The sequence below is a fragment of the Trichosurus vulpecula genome, chromosome 4 (assembly GCF_011100635.1).
Source record: "Trichosurus vulpecula isolate mTriVul1 chromosome 4, mTriVul1.pri, whole genome shotgun sequence".
NCBI lineage: Eukaryota > Metazoa > Chordata > Mammalia > Diprotodontia > Phalangeridae > Trichosurus > Trichosurus vulpecula.
In genome coordinates this window covers 216,156,623-216,175,919 of record NC_050576.1, presented here as the reverse complement: position 1 = coordinate 216,175,919, position 19,297 = coordinate 216,156,623, and the positions used below count along the sequence as shown (strand labels likewise).

General features: G+C 42.7%; 1 protein-coding gene across 1 annotated transcript; it reads left to right on the top strand.

Annotated features, from left to right (window-relative positions):
• The first annotated feature begins 808 nt into the window (after positions 1–808).
• Positions 809–10,174, top strand: PVALEF (parvalbumin like EF-hand containing). Its single transcript, XM_036754140.1, has 4 exons — positions 809–914; positions 3,061–3,196; positions 3,921–4,036; positions 10,128–10,174. The coding sequence occupies exons 1-4, from the start codon at positions 809–811 to the stop codon at positions 10,172–10,174; spliced, it is 405 nt and encodes a 134-aa protein (XP_036610035.1).
• Positions 10,175–19,297: the final 9,123 nt, after the last annotated feature.

Here is a 19,297-nt window from a genome sequence, read left to right as displayed (position 1 = left end):
GAATAGAACCCTACTGAGGGTGCGGGTGGTGTGCAACAGGGAGGGAGGTAAGGCAGAGGGAGGAAGTATGCCTCACCCCTACTGGTATTGGCACCTTGGAGGCAAAGTCCTGCTCTCCCCTACCTAGTTATAGCTCTGCCATACAGTCGGTTTTCTGTTGTGGGGAGGGGAGGGCAATCCAATCTAACTCAACAGGGAGTGGTTTAGGGTGAGATTAAAGTAGCAAGGATTGGGAGAGATCTATATATTTTTATATGAAATCAATAACATGAAAATTATATGCAAATTATCATTTGGGGTAAATGTTTTCTCAGGAGGAGGTTGGCAGGAAGGTAAGGGATCTGAGGGGAATCAATCCTAGAAGAACCCTAGCACTTTTTATTATATTGTATAATATAAAATTTGACTTTGATTTTAAACATGCCAGATCTTTGGGGGTTACAAGCTTCATTTTCTTCATCTGTAAAATGGGAATGCAATATCTACCTTAGAGAGTTGTTTGAGGAAAATACTTCAGAAACCTTAAAGTCAAATGTTAGCTTTCCTTATTATTAGCTCTACCTAACTTTTTGCTTTCTAAAAGGATTCACTATAGGCTTTCTTTAAATAGCTGGTTTTCCTAATGCATTTAAAAATATAATTTGGTTTGCAAAAATTTGATTAACTAAAAATGTATGCAAACCTCTTACATAAAGTGAATTCTATGTGCATTGAAAAAAGCCACCTCCCCTTGCTAGCTCATGGACTCCAGAGAGTCAGAATCTCCTGGGCCTTCACCAGGTACCTGATTCTTTCTCCAGAGGTCAAGATGGATGAAGATTTCTCCTCCCAGGTGAAGAAGATTGGTCTGGCCATGGGGACATCCCTATCAGACAAAGACATTGACATGCTGCCATCAGACATGAGGCACCATGGTAAGGCTCGAGAGTTAATGCAGATTAACTAGCCTCCCTAGCTGTGCTCCATGCAGAACTGGAGGAGAGCAGAGCCTGGACAAGGCATCTCTGTATACTCTAAGCAAGGTTTTAAAAATGCCTGTCTTATTCGTGTGACTGTCTGCCTTATGCTTCTGTTACATGGGACCCAAAATACATACCACTGTGGGGTGGAGAGCAAAATCTTTTGGCATTAAAGAATTGTTCATTTAAGGTAGGAATAGTGTCCTATTCTGTATTCCTCTAGTGTGGTGGCCCGGTCCCAGCTCTGGGCCCTCATCCCATTCCCTGGAACTAATGGACAAATAATTGCACAGCCCCCGAGGTGGGGGTGGGGAGAAACTAGAATCCCATCTTTCACTCCAATGCTTGGCCAAGTCTGGCTGGTTTGTTAGATCATAGATTCCTGGTGTTACTAGCCTTTCTTCAGGCCATTGGCAATAAGAAGTATCTGGCCTATATTTCTGTTCTTCTTCTAGGCACCCAATGCCCATCCCTCACTTCCTCTCTAGAGCCTCTACCCACCAAGGAGGGACCTCAACCCTGAGCTTATTCTCTGAATCTCTTTCCTTGCCTGTTTGAGGCTGGTGTCTCAGTTGGGCCAAGCATGAGTCAAAATACCCTACCCCATCCACTAGAGACAGGGAGCATTAGGCCTTCTCTGACTGCCACCACCACCAATCCACCTAACAGCTACCCTGCCCTATCGACTCTCCCTTCCATGGCATGAAAGAAAGCATAGCACATTGAAGAGGTTGAGTTTGAATCCTACCTCCAACTCTTCTACCCCTGGGTCAATCACTTAACCTCTCTGACCCTATTTCTTCATATGTAAATGGGAAGGAAGGAAAGAAACAAGCATTTATTAAGTATGCCCACTCTATTATCTCATTGGTCCTCACATCCACCCTGGGAGGTAGGTAGTACGGACACACCTCAGAGATACTGTGGGTTAGGTTCCGGATCACTGTGATAGAGTGAGTGTTGAAATAAAGCAAGTCTCACAAATTTTTTGGTTTGCCAGGGCATATAAAAGTTATGTTTGCACTATGCTGTATGTAGTATTAAGTGTGCAATAGTATTATATCTTTAAAAAAAACATCAGTACCTTAATTTAAAAAGACTTTATTGCTAAAAAAAATGCTAACCATCATCTGAGCCTTTACGAGTTGTAATCTTTTTGCTGGTAGAGAGCCTTGGCTTGATGCTGATGGCTGCTGACAGATCAAGGTGGTGGTTGCTGAAGATTGGGTTGGCTATGGCAACTTCTTAAAATGAGACAACAATGAAACTTGCTGCATCAATTGACACTTCTTTTCACTTGAACACTTACAGGCTATCGTAGGGTTATTAATTGGCCTAACTTCAATGTTGTTGTTTCTCAGGGAATAGGGAGGCCTGAGGAGAGGGAGAGTGAGAGAGAGAGAGGAGACAGAGAGAGAGAGAGGAGACAGAGAGAGGAGAGAGAGGGAGGAGAGAGAGAGAGGGAGAGGAGAGAAGAGAGAGAGTGAAAGAGAGGGAGGAAGGGAGGAGAGAGAGAGAGAGAGAGAGAGAGAGAGAGAGAGAGAGAGTTGTCGAGCTGTCAAAACACACACAACATTTGTCAATTAAGTTTGCCACCTTATATGGGCACAGTCCATGGCACCCCAAAACAGTGACATTAGTAACCTCAAAGATCACTGATCACAGATCAACGTAACAGATATAATAATAATGGAGAAGTTTGCAATACCATGAGAATTACCAAAATGTGACACAGAGACACGATGTGAGTATGTGCCCTTAGAAAAATGGGGCCAATAGATTTGCTCGATGCAGGGTTGCTATAAACCTTTAATTTGTAAAAAAAAAAAACAAAAAACAAAAACCACACAATAGCTATGAAGCACAATAAAATGAAGTGTGCCTGTACCATCTCCATTTTACAGCTGAGAAAGTTGAGTCAGACAGAGGTTAAGTGACTTCCCCAAGGTCATAACAGCTAGTCAAAGTCTGAAGCCAGATTTGAACTCAGGTTTTCCTGAGTCGAGGACCAGCCCTTTAGTCACTGTACTATTTAGCCTTCTCTAATGGAGGTACTAATATTTGCATTGCTAACATATATTATGCACCATTATTATTCCAGGCTCTTTCAACTACCACAGATTCTTTGAGTACATGCAGAAGTTCCAGACCTCAAGCCAGCAGGAGGAGATCATTCGGAAATCCTTCCAGATGTTGGACAAAGATAAGAGCGGCTTCATTGAGTGGAATGAGATCAAGTAAAGGGCAGGGAGTGGCCCTGGGCCCCATCCTTCCCTCCCTTTGTCTGCCTTCTCCTCCACTCTTGCCTCCTCTAATCCCAGAATCTTAGACCGTCTAAGCCAGAAGGGAGGTCAGCTATCACCCAGGACAACCTCTTTATTTTCCAGATGAGGCCCACAGAGAGGCAGTGACTGGCCCAAGGTCGTATGATCATTTAAGCGGGCAGTCATTGTTGGAGCTGGGAGTAAAATATGTCTACAGACTCTTTCTACTATGCCCCACTAACCCCACCAAGGCTCTGGAATAGGTGATACCCCTCCCTACAAAATTCACAGCTGCAGTCTCCTCCCTTTAGGAGCTTAGAGGTTACTATGTGGAGGGGCGTAAAAAGATTCACAGACAATGGGAAGAAAATGTGCAACTCAAAAGGAATACATACTCTCTTTCCCCCTTTGTTTCACTTGGTCTGTTCTTCCTACCCACATAACCTCCCTTCTCCTGCCTCCTATCTGCCTCTATGTACCTAGGAAGACAGGACAGAAGAAACAGGTATTACCCCATTCTTCTCATCTGTTCACTCACCATCCCCAAGTACCCTTGGCTGTGTCCACAGCCTCTTCTGGGAGTAAGAAAACCAATAGGCAACTTAGATCCAAAGCCCTTAGAACATCCCATACCTCTTTTACTCCACCTTTTCCAAAGCTTCCCATTCTCTGAGGTCCAGGGGTCTCTGCTTCACAGGTACATCCTGTCCACGATCCCCAGCACTGTCCCTGCAGCCCCCCTCACAGATGAAGAGGCTGAGGCTATGATCCAGGCAGCTGACACAGATGGAGATGGACGGATCGACTTTGAAGGTTAGGAGTACAGGGACTGAAGGGAAAGAGGTGGGACAGCTTCTGTGGGTGATGATGAATGAGGAGAGAAACTAATTCCCAGTTCTGCAGTGACTGGCCTGACTCCCAGGCAATCCACTCCCAGCTCAGGTCCCAGGGTCCTCCCAGCCTATCCTCCACACCTCTCTTTGATTTACGTGTCCTCAGAGCACGTCTGCCAGGCTGCAGAATTGGGAAATACCGTGGAGGTTACTTAGACAAATAAATCCCTGCCCAAAGGATAAATCCTATTTACCATACCCTTGATAAAAGGTCAGCTTGCTTCCACTTGAATGCCTTCAGAAAAGGAAGCTTACTACTCCTGAGGCCATCCATTCCATTGCTAACCAGCTCTCAGTGTTAGGGAATTTTTCCTTGTGTTGATTCAAAGCCTACTTTCCTGTAACTTCAACTCCCTTGTCTTAGTTATCATCCTTAGGACCAAGCTTCAAGAAACATTTACTAATCACCTTCTATGTGCAGAACACTGGGGATGCAACAAAGTTTAAACAAGACGTCACCCCTCAGAGAACTTACATACAGTTAACTTTAATATACAAGTTCATTGAACTTTCTGAGCTTCAGTTTCTTTATATGGGGGAGAAAGGAAGGAAATAAGCATTTCTTGAGCATCTACCATGAGCCAGTCACTGTGTGAAGCGCTTTAGAAATATTACCTCACTCGACCCTCACAACAGCCCTGTGAGATATTTGCTAGCCTCATTTTACAGTTGAGGAAACTAAGAGAGACAGAGGTTCAGACAGAGGCCAGAGATTTGAACTCCCATCTTCCCGAGTCCAAGACCAGCCCTCTATCCACTGTGCCATCTAGCTGCCTCATATGAAAGAGAATACCTGAATTACCTTTGTGATGAATGAAAAACCCCAAGAGACAGAGTTTCTGGGAAATTAGTAACCAATCTATTAATTAAGCTAGCTGTCAATGAATAAATTGATGGCCAGTGGTTTCTCTTGGTAACCAAAGAGAGCCTGAAAGTTATAAATAATCCTCGGAAGGGAATGCCCTTGACAAGTGAAAATCACCTCTAATTGGTGGACATTTAATGAGGAGGTGGGCTAGAATAGAGGTTGATCATGAGACTTAGCCACCTCCAACAATCTGACAGGGGAATCCATCTTCATTCAGACCACTCTGGTTGGTTTTCTCTTTTGTGAGCCAGGTCACCCTGGCGTTTGCTAATGGAGGGAGTAACAGGGATAGGGGCTCTTTTCCCAGGATAAGAACTTGGATTCTGTTTTTACCCTAAAGAGAAGTAAAGTCTCTTAGTTGGTTGGGGTCCTGTCCAAAATTGAACAGCATGTTCCTTGAGGGTAGGGGTCATCTCATCTATCAGTCATGTCTTTTAGAGACCGACTTTTTAACAAGAACTGGATGTTAATGAGGGAATTGAGGAGAAAAGCCTGGATCCAATTTAATCTTTGGTTATTAATATAATAGTAATTTCTCTAACCTTACAAGATCACCATTGCCAGCAAATGAGAATGCATACTTTCAAGTGTTGTACAAATGTCAGTTATTATTATTATTAGAAAGTTGTAGAAGAAATGCTCTCTGAAGTTCGTGGGTAAAGGTCATTACTGACAGATGGGATCAGGAAAGGCCTCATGAAGGTGACAGCATTTGATTTAGGCTGTAAAGGAAGGAGTTTAACAAATTTAAAGTAGAACAATCCAGTCAAGAGGATTGGGACAGACTCGTGGTCCTGTAGACTGAATGAATAGGAATAATACGAAATAAGACACCGGGTTGTAGAGGTCCTTGAATGCCAGGCAAAGGAGTTTGAACTTGGGAGGCAATAGGGAGTCATGGAAGACTTTTTGATCAGGGGAGTGACGTTGTCCGATCCAGATGAAAGGAAGGTATAAAGTGCTATAAAGCAGTGATGTCAAAGTCAAATAGAAGGGATGGGGCACCAAATGGGACATGAAGATCCCTGCAGGCCTTATATTGACTTAGAAAATCACATACTAATATTATCTATGTTCTACTGGATTTTTATTTATTTTGTTAAATATTCCCCAATTATTTTCCCATTGGGGGCACCAAGAGTAAAGTAATCAGAATTCTTAGCCTCCATAGAGGAAATGGAAAATTTATGTGGGGATGAGGATGCTTTTTCTACTGTGTGGGCAGATGGAATGAAGGAAAGAGTTGGTTGTTTTGTGTCTCATCACAGTCTGATCTTGGTGGATAGCATGGAAATCTGCTGAAGCCGTTTGAGTGTAGGCACTCTTTTCATTGGCTACAGAGTTGTCAGGCTTTTGCCAGGGCTCCTAAGTATAGAGACACATTGCATGCACTCTCAGGAGGCACGTCTTTATTTTCTTCCCTGTTGACCTGTGGTTTAGCTGCCTTGGCTGCCCCTCTGCTGATCCCTTTCCTCTGGCTGCATTCTTTTTTTAAACTCCTGCCCCTACAAGTCTTCCTACGTTAAGGATTCAAGAATTCTCACCTGTTAACACCAATGCTTTTGCATCCAGATATACAGTCTCTGAGGAAATTTCTTCCAATGAGCAACATTCTCCAAGCATCATGGAGAATGAAATCCTGGGGATATGCCTAAGCTTATTTCTTTTTCAACATGTTGGGTCTGGTGTACCAGTGGGACTTCTGGATGGAGATGTCCTGTAGGCATTTTGAGATGTGGGTCTGGGGCTCCGAAGGGAATTCATAACTGGAAATAGAGATGCAGGAGGGGTCTAGGAATGAAAACATTTGCCAAAAGAGAAAGTCAGGAGAGGGAAGAGGGCTAGAAACAGAACCTGCTGGATTCTGGAAAAGAATGATGTAATGGCAAGCAAAGTGGGACTTTTCACTGTTTTTTCTTTTGGAGTGCTTCTCAGCACTAAGGCAACCAATTGCCTTTGATTGAGTCTTACCTTTAATTGATTCAAGAGTCTTTGATGACCTGCTTAAGTCACAAGAAAGCCTAAGTCACATCAGTTTGAGACATGGTTGTGATGCCCTCTCACCCTGAAGAAATGTGTATATATTCTAATACATTTTGCTTGGGGCTCACTCATTGGGAGAGCATTGCTGTTAAGGAGCACCCCCCAGCTTTGAAAACCCACATGTTGGTGCTTCTCTCTCTGGTAACTATGCCTGTATTGCTATGGACAGACAGGAGCCCCGTCTGCTGATTTGTGTTATTTGCTCTGTTTATATGACTTCTGCTTGTAATTTCTGTTTGTGTTTTCTCTGAAGTTCAGGGTGCTGACTTTTCCCCCTGAACTAAATGAATGATATATGTATGTTTAATTAAAGTGAGATTGTAAACCCCTTAAAGTTGCTTTCCTTAGAAAAGCAGATCAAAGAACCTGTGCTAGCAGCCCTCCTGTGTGCTGGCGTTGTTGGTCTTACACCTCCAAAGCAGCTGCTAGTAGCGTTGTTGTTGTAGATGAGGAACCATAGGAGACAAAGAAAGAGCCATTTAAAGGATGAAGAAAACTAGGAAAATGTGGTATCTCTGGAGTCAAAAGAAAGAAAAAAAGGTATTCAGTAAGAGAGAGGGTCAAGTATGTAGACATGATAAAGGGGATGAATACTGAAAATAAAAGACCAATGGATCATCATTGATGACCTTAGAGAGACTAGTTTCAGTAATGTCAGGGTTGGAGTAGGAGGTAGAAAGGATTAAGCCCAGGCAAGAATAAGTGGTGAGGAAGCTAAGGCATAAGATGAAGATAGTTTTCTTAAGGTTAGCAGTGAAAGGGAGAAGAAAGCTAGAAGCATCAAGGGAAGACATGTTTTGAAGACTGAATATGTTGGTAGGCAGATGTGGAAGAAGCCAGAGGCAAGGGAAAGATGGCTTGAAAGATGATGGATGGAATAAGGGGTCCCAGGTCCCAGGTCAAGAAATTAGCCTTATAAGGATAACACTTAGGCTGGAGAGAAGTAGGAGATAGTAGGTGATGCTGCTAAGTAGTTCTGAAGAACAGGACACTGAAGGAGCTGTTGTCTGATGGTTTTAATCTTTGCAGTGAAACAGAGAGCTAAGTCAGCTGCTTTAAGTGTAGTGGGTAAGAGTGCCAGGGAAGAGAGGAAAAAGCTAGGAACAATTGCTGTGGGCAATGAGATAAAGAGCTGATAAATGGGATTTTTAGAGCAGCAGAGAGGGCCCGGCTAAGCTTATGTACCATAAATTTGAAGTGGATGAAATTAGCTCAATCTTTTGACTTTCCTCCACTGACAGATAGATCCTCAGCAGCCCTGGAGCAGGAGGAGAGAAATTAGACAGTGGAGTTTTCTTAGGGATGAGGATTCACAGGATAACTTTTCAAGTTTTCCAATTCAATTAGATTCAGCAAATACCTATTAAGCCTCTGCTATGAGCAAGGCCCTGATGATGGTTATCATGTACTGCAAGTCTTCTGTTAACCAGGCTAAACATCCCTATTTCCTTTCAACCTAATCCTCCTCTGTCTTTGTTTCAAGTCCCCTCATCATCCCCAAATGCCCTATCTAGATGTGTTCCCATTTATCTCTTCTGAAATATAGAACCCAAGACTGAATGTAATATTCTTGAAGTACTTAATTAGAAGAAGATATTTTGTGTTGGTCAGCTGAGAAACATATTCTTGTCCCTGCAGAACAGAATCCCTGAATAACTCTAAGGCACCCAAGGGTCACCTCCTGGAGCTCCCCCCCAGTCCCAATGACTCTGTCTTGCTAAACTCCTAGTCTTGACCCTTCTTGTACCATCCATTGACTGCGGTTGTTGAAGAAGACAAGTTACTAGGTTTGGGAGCCAGGAGGTAGCCCTGGGACCAGCAACAAAGATATATGCTCCCCGAGGATACTATCTCTCTGGATTTTGGAAGGGATAAATAGCCCCCGCTTGACCTTGATCAAAGCCCTTTGATTCTGTTCTATTTCTGCCAAATCTCACCCCACGGGTTTTCATGTATTTACAAGCTGTGTTGCTGGTGAATTCACTTTAATCCTAAACTCATGGTGCCCTAGGGCCTTAGGGATCAACTGGTCTAACCCCTTCATTGTTACTAGTTCTCAATAAACATTTAGTAAGTGGCTGCTATGTGTTGGGCAGTAAGGATAAAAGAAAAAAAAACCCTGAAAAAAATCTCTACCCTTTAGGAGCTTAAATTCTCCTGTGGGTGGGGACTACATGTACACAGATAATAATGATATAACATAGGTAGTAAAGGAGGCAAAGGAGAGATCTGAGCATTGTAAGACCATTTGAGGATGTAGAGAATACTTAACGTCCCTTCAATTCAGTGAACATTTATTAAGTGTCTACTGTGTACAGGGTACTTCCAGGCTCTGCAATTAGATTTCTTAGGGCCCTGGGGAACAGAGGAGAGATCATAGATTTAGAAATAGAAGGAATCTCAAGATACCTGGTCCAATCCCTTTTTTTGACAGATGAAGAAACCAAGGCCAAGAGCAGCTTAGTGACTTGCCCAAAATCACATGGTAGAGCCAGGATTTGAACCTGGGTTGACCCAGGTTCATGGCATCATGGCATCCTGTCCCACAAATGGACAGAAGTTTTCCTGTCCTGGACATCTGGAATAGTCTGAGTCTTGTATAGGGACATGCCCATCATTGTCTCCTTCTAAACAGTAGGAATACTACCGCATAGGCTCCAAATCCATTGTTGACTCCAAATCCTTTGCTCTTTCCCCTGTACTATCAGCAGTGACCCTCCCTGTGAGGTCCAATATAGAACATTGCCTATATGACACACTACTACAGGTACAGAGTCCCTTCCTGACGTCTCCCATGGATATCCCCTTTCAGGCCCCAGTATCTTTCTCTATTCCTCTCTGGCCATTTGTTCAATGGGGAGAGAGCTAGGTTAAGACCTAGAAGACCCTGGAGTTCCCAGGTTCTGCCTTTGCCACTTACTCACTGTGTATCTTTGAACCATCGCCCAGCTTTTCTGAGCCTCTACTTCCCCAGATGTAAAACAGGCATAATGATCGTTCCCTATCTCTCTTTCAATGGGCTGTTGCAAGGACCAATAAGGTATAATGGGGCTCGTATCACATGAGGTATCCATTCATTACCTTTCTCTTCTCCCTTCAGAATTCTCTGACATGGTCAAAAAGGAGAAGATTCCAAAGAAGAAATAGAAAGAAGACAGATGCCCAGCTGCTCTTTACCCAAGTGCATCCAGTCCCACTTGCCTTCAGCTTTGAGAAAGTTATTGAGTTGTACCTGCACACACAGTGGGCCAGTGAGCCTGATGAGGGATGACACCCAGTGGTGATCAGCACCAAGGCAGGCACAACTTTTATCCTGGAAAACAGAATGTTAGCCCCTTGAGGGCAAGGATTGTCTTTTGTTTTGGCCTTTGTCTTCCTAGCACCTCTTAGTGCCTTAAACACAGTAAGCATTAATAAATGTTTGTTTAATTGAATGGAATTGAACAAAGGAGAAAAGATTGGTAAGTGAACCAGTTTAAGTAAAACTGTCCATGTGGTCTGTACATACCCACAGTCATCCTTGGGGCTAGGCTCAAACCTGCCTCCCATTGGCTCCTACTCACGCCATTAGTACCTGAAAGAGGAGCAAAGACTTCTTACTACCCTTATTTCTGCCTTTTCCTCTTCAGCCCTCCCTCCCATCCTGCGCCTAAGACACAGAGAAGGAAAGCACCCAAGATTAATCAGACTTGCTCCTGAGAAGAGTGGGGAAGCTTTGGTCAAAAGCCTGCCTTTAAACTCATCCAAAACCACTGGGGATCCCATGATGAGTTCAGGAAAGATCTTGGCCATTGGCCACAGGTGTAGGCCTACCCTAGGCTCACTGGCCCTGAGTGGGCAGCCTGGTTGGTACCTCTCACTGAGACACCCCTTTTCCATTCACTTGGGGTGGAGTGGAGAGTCTGCAAGGGGGGAAGGGAAGGGAAAGCACCTCCTCTACTCCCCTACACCTCCACCTTGCTGGTCTAGCGTCTCCTAATCAGCTCTCTCCACACTGGAGAACAAGACCAAGGCTGCTCCCTCTTAGCTAACCTGTGATGAAGTCTGCCTAAACTTCTGACCCTTCCCTGGGCCTGGTCAACTGATTAGCCGTATCTGCCAAATTAGAGCGACTGTTGTGTAGCTGCAAAGGGCAAGGGAGAAAGGTAGCAAGAAAGAATAGTCTGCAAGGGGCCTGCCTTGGGATGTTCTCACAGTTCAAGGTGACCTCTGCTCCTAAAGGGCTCCCTGGTGGGGAGGGGGCAATTTCTTCCAACCACCGCTCCCCTTGGCACATGACACCTGCATATCAAAGAGATTCCCCCAGTTAGGGGCTCATCAAATAGGGCAGGAAGTAGGAACTACCACTGGCCCAGGACAAAGTAAAATTTCAGATGGTCTGGAGGAAAGATCAAATAGGTGGAAGCCCTGGCTCTTGTGGCCCCAGAGGAACCTACATCTAGGGTTGCACAGAGAACTGGCAAGGGCAACATCAGGAGAGCACATGAGCCTCAAGGCTCACAGCACAGCCCTGCCCCTTAATGGCATCATGGAGAATGAATAGCCCTGGAAATATCTACAAATTCTTTGCCCTATGTTCTTCATCTAGAAATACCACCTATAAGCATGGCGTCCTGGGAACTTGTCCACCAAATGGACAGAGGTTCTCCACCTTGGACAGCTGAGTGTTCTCTGAGTGTTCCAGAGGGGCATGCCCACCATTGTCCCCTTCTAAGCAAAAGAAGTATTACTACACAGATAGTCTATACTTCTTGGATTGGAATTGAACACAAAGGGGAACTCCCATAGGGATTTCAGGAAGGAGAACATCTCCTAAGCAGATGATGGTAAAGACTCAAGGCCCGGTGGGGGGGGGGGTGCCATCTCCTAAGTTTTACAGGGGAAGAGGGACTCAAGTTAGGGCTTGCAGAAAAAGCAAAAAGAGAGAATATACAGAAGCCAAAATGTGAAAAACCAGCCTCGTATAGAAGAGTCTATAACGGTACGAGATGCATTCTGAAGGGTATCAGGCTTGTGTGAAGCATCAAGCCATAGACTGGGAGACCAATGGGTAGAACCATGTTCAAGACTTCCTTAGAGAGACAGCTCCCTCTTAGAACACACTTGGGAATATTCCATCATGGCTTCGGTCCAAGCCTTGCTGAAGCTTTTTTTGTGTCGGTTTCCTGTTTAATTTGTATACTGACAAGTTTATTTTTGTTAGGGAATAACAGTAGCTGAAAGCCAATTAGGATTGTAAATAATAGCATAAAGATGGCCCAGGAGGGGGAAAGGTGCTTCTGTCATTAAGGGGCTCCAGCTTTGGGCTCATGTGGATGGGGTTCATGTCCTGGGGAAGCTAGGCCCCAGGGAGCCATACTCTGGCTTATTATACTGCCATCCCAGGTCTTTTTTAAGAAGGTACTCAATATACAAAGTAGATAGGCTATAGTTACATCTATTTACTTCCTCCACAAGAAAAGAAAGGGAAAGGAATGAGGAAGAGAAATTGTTAATTTATTAAGCATGTACTATGCCAGGCACTGTGCTAAATGTTTTATGAATATTATTTTATCCTCACAATGACTCTGAAAGGTAGGTGATATTATTACATTTGAGGAAACTGAGGCAGACAACAGTTAAGTGGTTTGCCTAGCGTCACACAGCTGGTAAGTGTCTGAGGCTATATTTGAACTATCTTCCTGGCTCAAGGCCTAGAGCTCCTCCACTGCGCCACCTAGCAGCCGACACAAAAGATTCATGAGTGCACATTGACAAATATTTCAAACATGGTAACAGTAAGCCATCACACGTTATTCTCTTCCAGGAGGTCAGTACTTAAAGCACGAAACACTTTATGGGATAGCTGAACAGGCATTTCACTTTCCCTTCCAGTCTGCACAGTCCCAGCCACCCAGTCAAGGCCCATATCTTCTGGTCAGCCAGGTCATGGTGGTGGTCACCATCCCTGAGAAGCTGCTTCAGAGATTATATCCTTTTGGGAAAACAGAACCCAGATCAAGAATCACCTGGCTTCTTGAACTCAAAAGGTTGTTATCAAAGCAAGAAACAGCCATCTCGGGGTTGCTGTTTGGTCCTGTACTCAGGGAAAGAAATACAGAACAGAGACTTTGAATCCAAAATGGGCACCAAAACTGCCAGGCTTTGGGGGAAAGGCTAAATTACCCCCCTCCTCTCCTTGATGTATGTCTGAGAGAGAAGCTCAAAGAGTCCTGATATAATCCACTGATGGGAAGGGAGGGAGCCTAGAGGAAGTTTTCTCCTTCTAGAATCTACTGAGTGAGGCTTGGCCCATTATTGGCCAATCAGTGAGAGCCCAGGAGTGTTTTGGGTTAACAGCATAGTCCTGAAAAAAGAAATCTAGCCCATAAACCTCAAGCTATCTTGCAAGGTTTCAGCAATCAAAAGTTATATTCCTTTGGGCAGAGGGCCTGTGGGTAAGGGCATGATTCCCTATGTGGACAGAGGGAGAGGAGGGAGGGAAAAAAGGAGGGAGGGAAGAAGGGAGGGAAGAAAGGAAGGAAGGAAGGAATGAGGGAGGGAGGGAGGGAAGGAGAGAGGGAAGAAAGGAGGGAAGGAAGGAAGGAAGAAAGGAAGGAAGGAAGATGGGAGGGAGGGAGGGAGGAGAGGGAATGGAGGGGACGGAGGGAGAGGAGGGAGAGAAAGAGGGAGGAAGGAAGGAGTTGTGTTGCACAACTGGACCTGGCCAGTTGGGTCCTCCATGGGGCAGATATTACTACTCACAGATTGTTGATTATTGTTTGTCCTTGGTTCTTGAAGAGGACCATGACATCGGGAAGGTGATGTTGTGACTTGCAAGTGAATTGGATTTAACTAAGGCCCGGCTGTGCAAAGTCACCAGTCTCATTCTCTCCTTAGAAGCCACCTGAGTCTAGTGGGCTCTGATGGTTTAGAGTGAGTGTAAATAGCAATTGTTTCTGTTTTGGCCAGAAACCCTGGGAGTCTTCCCCTCCCAGATTGATTTTTTTTAAAAAAACTAGGTAAAAGAGGCCATTCTTTGCCTCATTTCTTACCTAGCCTTAATGACTGAATGGGTGCTGTCTTGGACAAAGTGAGACTTAGGAAAGACAACTTAAAAAGGCCAAGGTCTCCCACTGCATCCAGGACCATCTCCAGTTGTACTGATCTATATTTTGCCACTGGACCTAGATGGCTCCAGAGGACAGAGTGAGGCTGGTGACTTTGCGTAGCCCTGTGTCACTTAAATTCAATTCACTTGTAAGTCATGCCATCATCTTCCTGATGTCATGGTCCTCTTTGAGAACGAAGTACAAACAAGTAAGTGAGGGGCAGCTAGGTGGTGAGTGGATAGAACATTGGCCCTGGAGTCAGAAGCACCTGAGTTGAAATCCAGTCTCAGACACTTGACACTCACTAGCTGTGTGACCCTGGGCAATTCACTTAACCTTGATTGCTAAACAAAAATAAATCAAATCTACTAAGTGGGCAGCTCTTGCTGCTCAATGGCCAATCCTCTTTGGCATAGTTTCCCTTACCCTTTTCATAAAAAGCCAAAGAGTAATTAGGAGTCTCTATTCACATATGTCTTTCAGCAAAGGACATGGGCACATGTCATTGGAAGCATCCTGATGATGGGGCCCCTGAAAGGGACTAGTGCTCTAGCCAGAGCAGATGTGGGAGGAGGGGCTCCTCAGATTACTGCCATTACATGCCTCTCTCCTCCAAGTTAAACATTTGCTGTAGTGAAGAAATCAGTCGGGGTACAGCTTGGTACATCTGTCCATGTCACTAATTCTAGAACGTTCTCCAGGATCTGGAGAGGCTTAAGCATCATCCTCTTGCGGGCGTTCCCCCAGTGCCTTGTACTAAAGAGTTTCAACTGAGTCTATGTGACAGATTCGGTGTCATGTCAGACTACCAAAGGATTATTTTGTGGAACTAGTTAAAATAATAATAAAATAAAATTTAATCTGGAGAAACAAAAGGCCAAGAATGTCAAGGGAAATGATGGAAGAAAGTGGGAAGGAAGAGGGCCTAGCAATCCCAGATCTTGAACTACACTACATGAGTAGTATCATGAAAGTGAACATAACAACTATTCACTAAAAAGAAGGTGGATCGGTGTAACAGGTTAGGTACACAGGTTAGGATCTAAAAGCAATCGAACCCAAGGACACTACCTTCTGGAGTAAGGACTCACTATGACAAAATCTGCTTGGAAAATTAGAAAGTAGTCTGGGAGAAATTAGGTTTTGACAACATTATATACTATATACAACAATAAGCTCCAAATGGATACATGACCTACATATCAAAAGGATATATATATATATATGCATAAATATACACACATACATTATATATACAAATATACATGTGTGTATATCTATATATGGTTTAGAAAAGAGGGAAAGGAAATTACTTTCACAACTATGGATAAAAGAGAGTTCTTGACCAAACAAAGGACACAAGCAATTATAAAAGATAAAATGGAAAATTCTGATTACATAAAATTAAAAAGGTTTTGAACAAATGAAACCAATGTAGCTTTATTTAGAAGGAAAACAATGAATGAGGAAAAAATCTTTTTGTCAATTTTTTCTGTTGAAGATTTATTATCCTATATACAATGTATATCATATATCAATGGAATTGATTCAAATATACAAGAACAAGAGCCATTTCTCAATAAATAAGTGGCCAAAGGATATGATCAGGAAATTTCCAAAAGAAGGCAAGGTATCAATAACCATATGAAAACACACTCCAAAGCACTAATAAAGAAATGTAAATGAAAACTTTGATTTTCCATCTCAGATCCATCTAATTGTCAAAGATGAAAAAAAAGAAAATGACAATTATTGGCAGGAACATGGGAGAACTGCCCATTAACGTACTGTTGGCGGAGCTGTGAAGTGGTCCAACTATTCTGGAAAGACAATTTGAAATTATACCCCAAGAGACATTAAATTGTGCATATCCTTCAATCCAGGGATACTACTCTATGGCACATACTCCAAAAGAATCAAAGTCAGAGGGAAGGGACCCATATGCACAAAAATATCAACAGTAGTACTTTTTGTTGTAGCAAAGAACCGGAAACAAAGTACGTGCCTACCAACTGAGAATAGTTGAACAAATTACAGTATTATGAACACGTTGAAATATTCTTGACCACCAGGAAGAAATGGCAGAATGGAGTGATGTGGAGAAGCCTGGGAAGACTTCTATGAACTGATGCAGGGTCAACACAGAAGTACCAGGAGAACAATTATACTATAGCTTCTTAATATTTTTTGTATGATGGATGCCTTTGACAGTCTCCTATGGAACTCTTCTTTGGATGTTTTTAAATGCATTGAAAGAAAAAAAAATGAAATAGTTATCAAAAAGTTTTTTAAGAAGTCCACAACCCCAGGTTGGGAATCCCTGATTATATGATTATTACATTTTAGAGGAAACCAACTTTTAATGATTTAATAGTTAAGATCAATGCATCAACAATTCATGACTACAACACCAGACTGAAGATGAAACACACTATCTCTTGGTAGAAAGGTGATGGACTGCAGAGACAGAATGAGATATGCATCTTTACACAAAATTCATACATGAATTTATTTTGCATGACTATACTTATTTTTTTTACAAGGGAAGGGTTCTTTAGGGGGAGGGGGAACATTATGGGGAAAAGTGGAGGGTAGTGATAGTAGTATAATAGTGTCAATAAAATATTTTAAAATACACAAGAGAGTAAAAGAAAGGTCAGAAAAGACAAAAATAAGGTAGTCTTGGTAATATTGTGTTAAATTTAATATATACTTGAAAAAACAAGCTATGTTTAATAGTGATTTATAATTATATATAAAATCTTTTGGGGCAGCTAGATGGTGCAGTGGATAGTGCCAGGCCTGGTGTCAGGAAGACTTATCTTCCTGAGTTCAAATCTGGCCTCAGATACTAGCTGTGTGACCCTGGGCAAGTCATTTAACACAATTTGCCTCAGTTTACTCATCTCTAAAATTAGCTAGAGAAGAAAATGGCAAATAACTCTAGTATCTCTGCCAAGAAAATCCCAAATGGGGTGATGAAGAGTTGGACATGACCAAACAACAACAACAAATCTTTTTCTATTCTTTGTATATGGAAATGTTTACTTTTCTTGATCCTCATGAAATTCATAATAAAATAAAAGAATTTAAAAATGCTAAAGTCCACATGATACAATTTTAATGGCCTCTGGATGCCATGGAATGAGTTCCAACAATCTATTCTGTACAGTTCTCAGATGATTCCACAGCTGACAGTCTTTTGAAGGCCCAGCCCCACCATAGGCAGTGGGCCTGAAGATTTTATAATCTTCACTCCCAAATATAAAGTCATGCAAATTTAACAAACAGTATTTCACAAAGTTTTCATGATTACTGCCTGCCTAATACTTATTAAAGTTCCGTCCCAACCCAAAACAATTAGGGAAAAAAAGCAAAAAAGAAAATAACTATAAAAACATTGTATGAAGGAAAACAAGCTTCTCTTCCAAGAAGCAAAGTCTCCCAGAAGAATGATGTTTTCCCAACAGACTCTGAGGACTTAGGATTGACTGAAATTTCCCACTTACCTTTGGATGAGAAATCAAACTGTCCCAGGAGAAAATTCCTCCATAGGTCCTTATAACACTTAGGGAAACCCATACATTTCCTCAATGGATCTCCCACCACAGCAATCCAGATGGAGGCCTGGACCCAAAAAATCTCCAAAGGTCCCTAAAATACGTAGGGCATCCCATTTTTCTCCAATTGACCTTGGGATGCTCTAAGGCTTTCTAAATGGAGATGCCCATCCTGAGGTTGTCTGGGGCTCATAAAACAGCATTGCATACTTAGGGGTGATATGTAGGCAACAGATGGCACACGGGAGCTAAGCAAGATGAGTTGTCAATCATTCAGTGAGCCCCTGGATACGTTGAGTGTGCTCAGATGACTTGCTCCCCCATCCTTTGTGTGGGAGGAACTTCCTTAGCTGCTCACTCTCAGCTTCTACATCTGACCCAACATCAGAGTCAGCTGCACTTTTGGTAGGCTGCACTCAGGTCAAGGTGAAAAACCTCTTGGAGCTTAGGGAAGTGGGACTAGGAAGACTGACCACCGGCAGAGCCACTACCCACCTCCCCTTGTCTCCGTATTCCTAATCTTCAAAATAGGGCTGATAATACTAGCAACTACCTCAAAAGTTGTTGTCAGATACATGTAAAATGTTTTGCAAACCTTAAAGCACTATAGGAATGTTATTATTATTATTCAATAGGAGCTAAATTTTTGCAGACTGCAGTGATAGTTTCCATGCAGATACATGGTTTTCACCCATATCTTTTATTTGCCTTTATCAATAAGTCTGGGGTCCTTAAAGCTAACCCTTCTATAATTTCTTGTGGCAATGAAATGCCTTCATAAATTCCTCCTTTTCTATAAAGAGAGCCATTTGATTCAGCTGTTTGTTTGCTTCTTTGTTGGTCCAGTTGGTTGAATTCATGTAGCCGTCGCCCATGGAAGGTCTTCTGATTCCACTTTTGGATCTTAGTGATTTCCTAGGCTTCATCTGGAAATGAATGACTTTTGATTACATTTGACAATCCAATGATGTATACCCATTGTTAGCCTTTACTGTGGATTAGTGATATTATTTTGTTTCAAAGGTACTTCTGTAAGTTTTTAACTTTGTCATGTGTATTGAGAACATCTGTTAATCCTTTCTCCTTTTTGACAAGAGAATTAATCTTGCCTTAAGTAATTGCCTTAAGTGCTGGGCCCTGTGTTTCATTAATATGGCACCGGTTTTTGATGTATACATTAAGACTGGTAGTGTGCAGACATTAACTGCTTTAAATACTTTCATCCCATTAAGCTTTGCTTTCAGGATGTTGGTAAGTCCTTTGGCATACACAGTCACAAATTTCTCCTTAATAACTTCATGCTCAGCGTATCTTGCCTGGAGAAAAACAAGGTATCTGTCAGTATCACCTTTGTTCATTGGTTCAATTTGACCTCCTGATTCAAGGTCAAAGGCTTCCAACTCTATTTTTCCTTGACAATACATTTAAGAATTTTACCCTTGAGTCCAAATAGCACGTTGATATAATTTGGTATAACACTGCAAAAGATAAAGAAGCTCTTTAATGTGTTATTCATTGAAGACACGCTTGAAACATCAAGTAACTAGTAAGAGCAGTCTTAGCCAAAATCGGCTTAAACTGTCTCACCAGAAAGACGCCGTACTTTATATCTTAACATT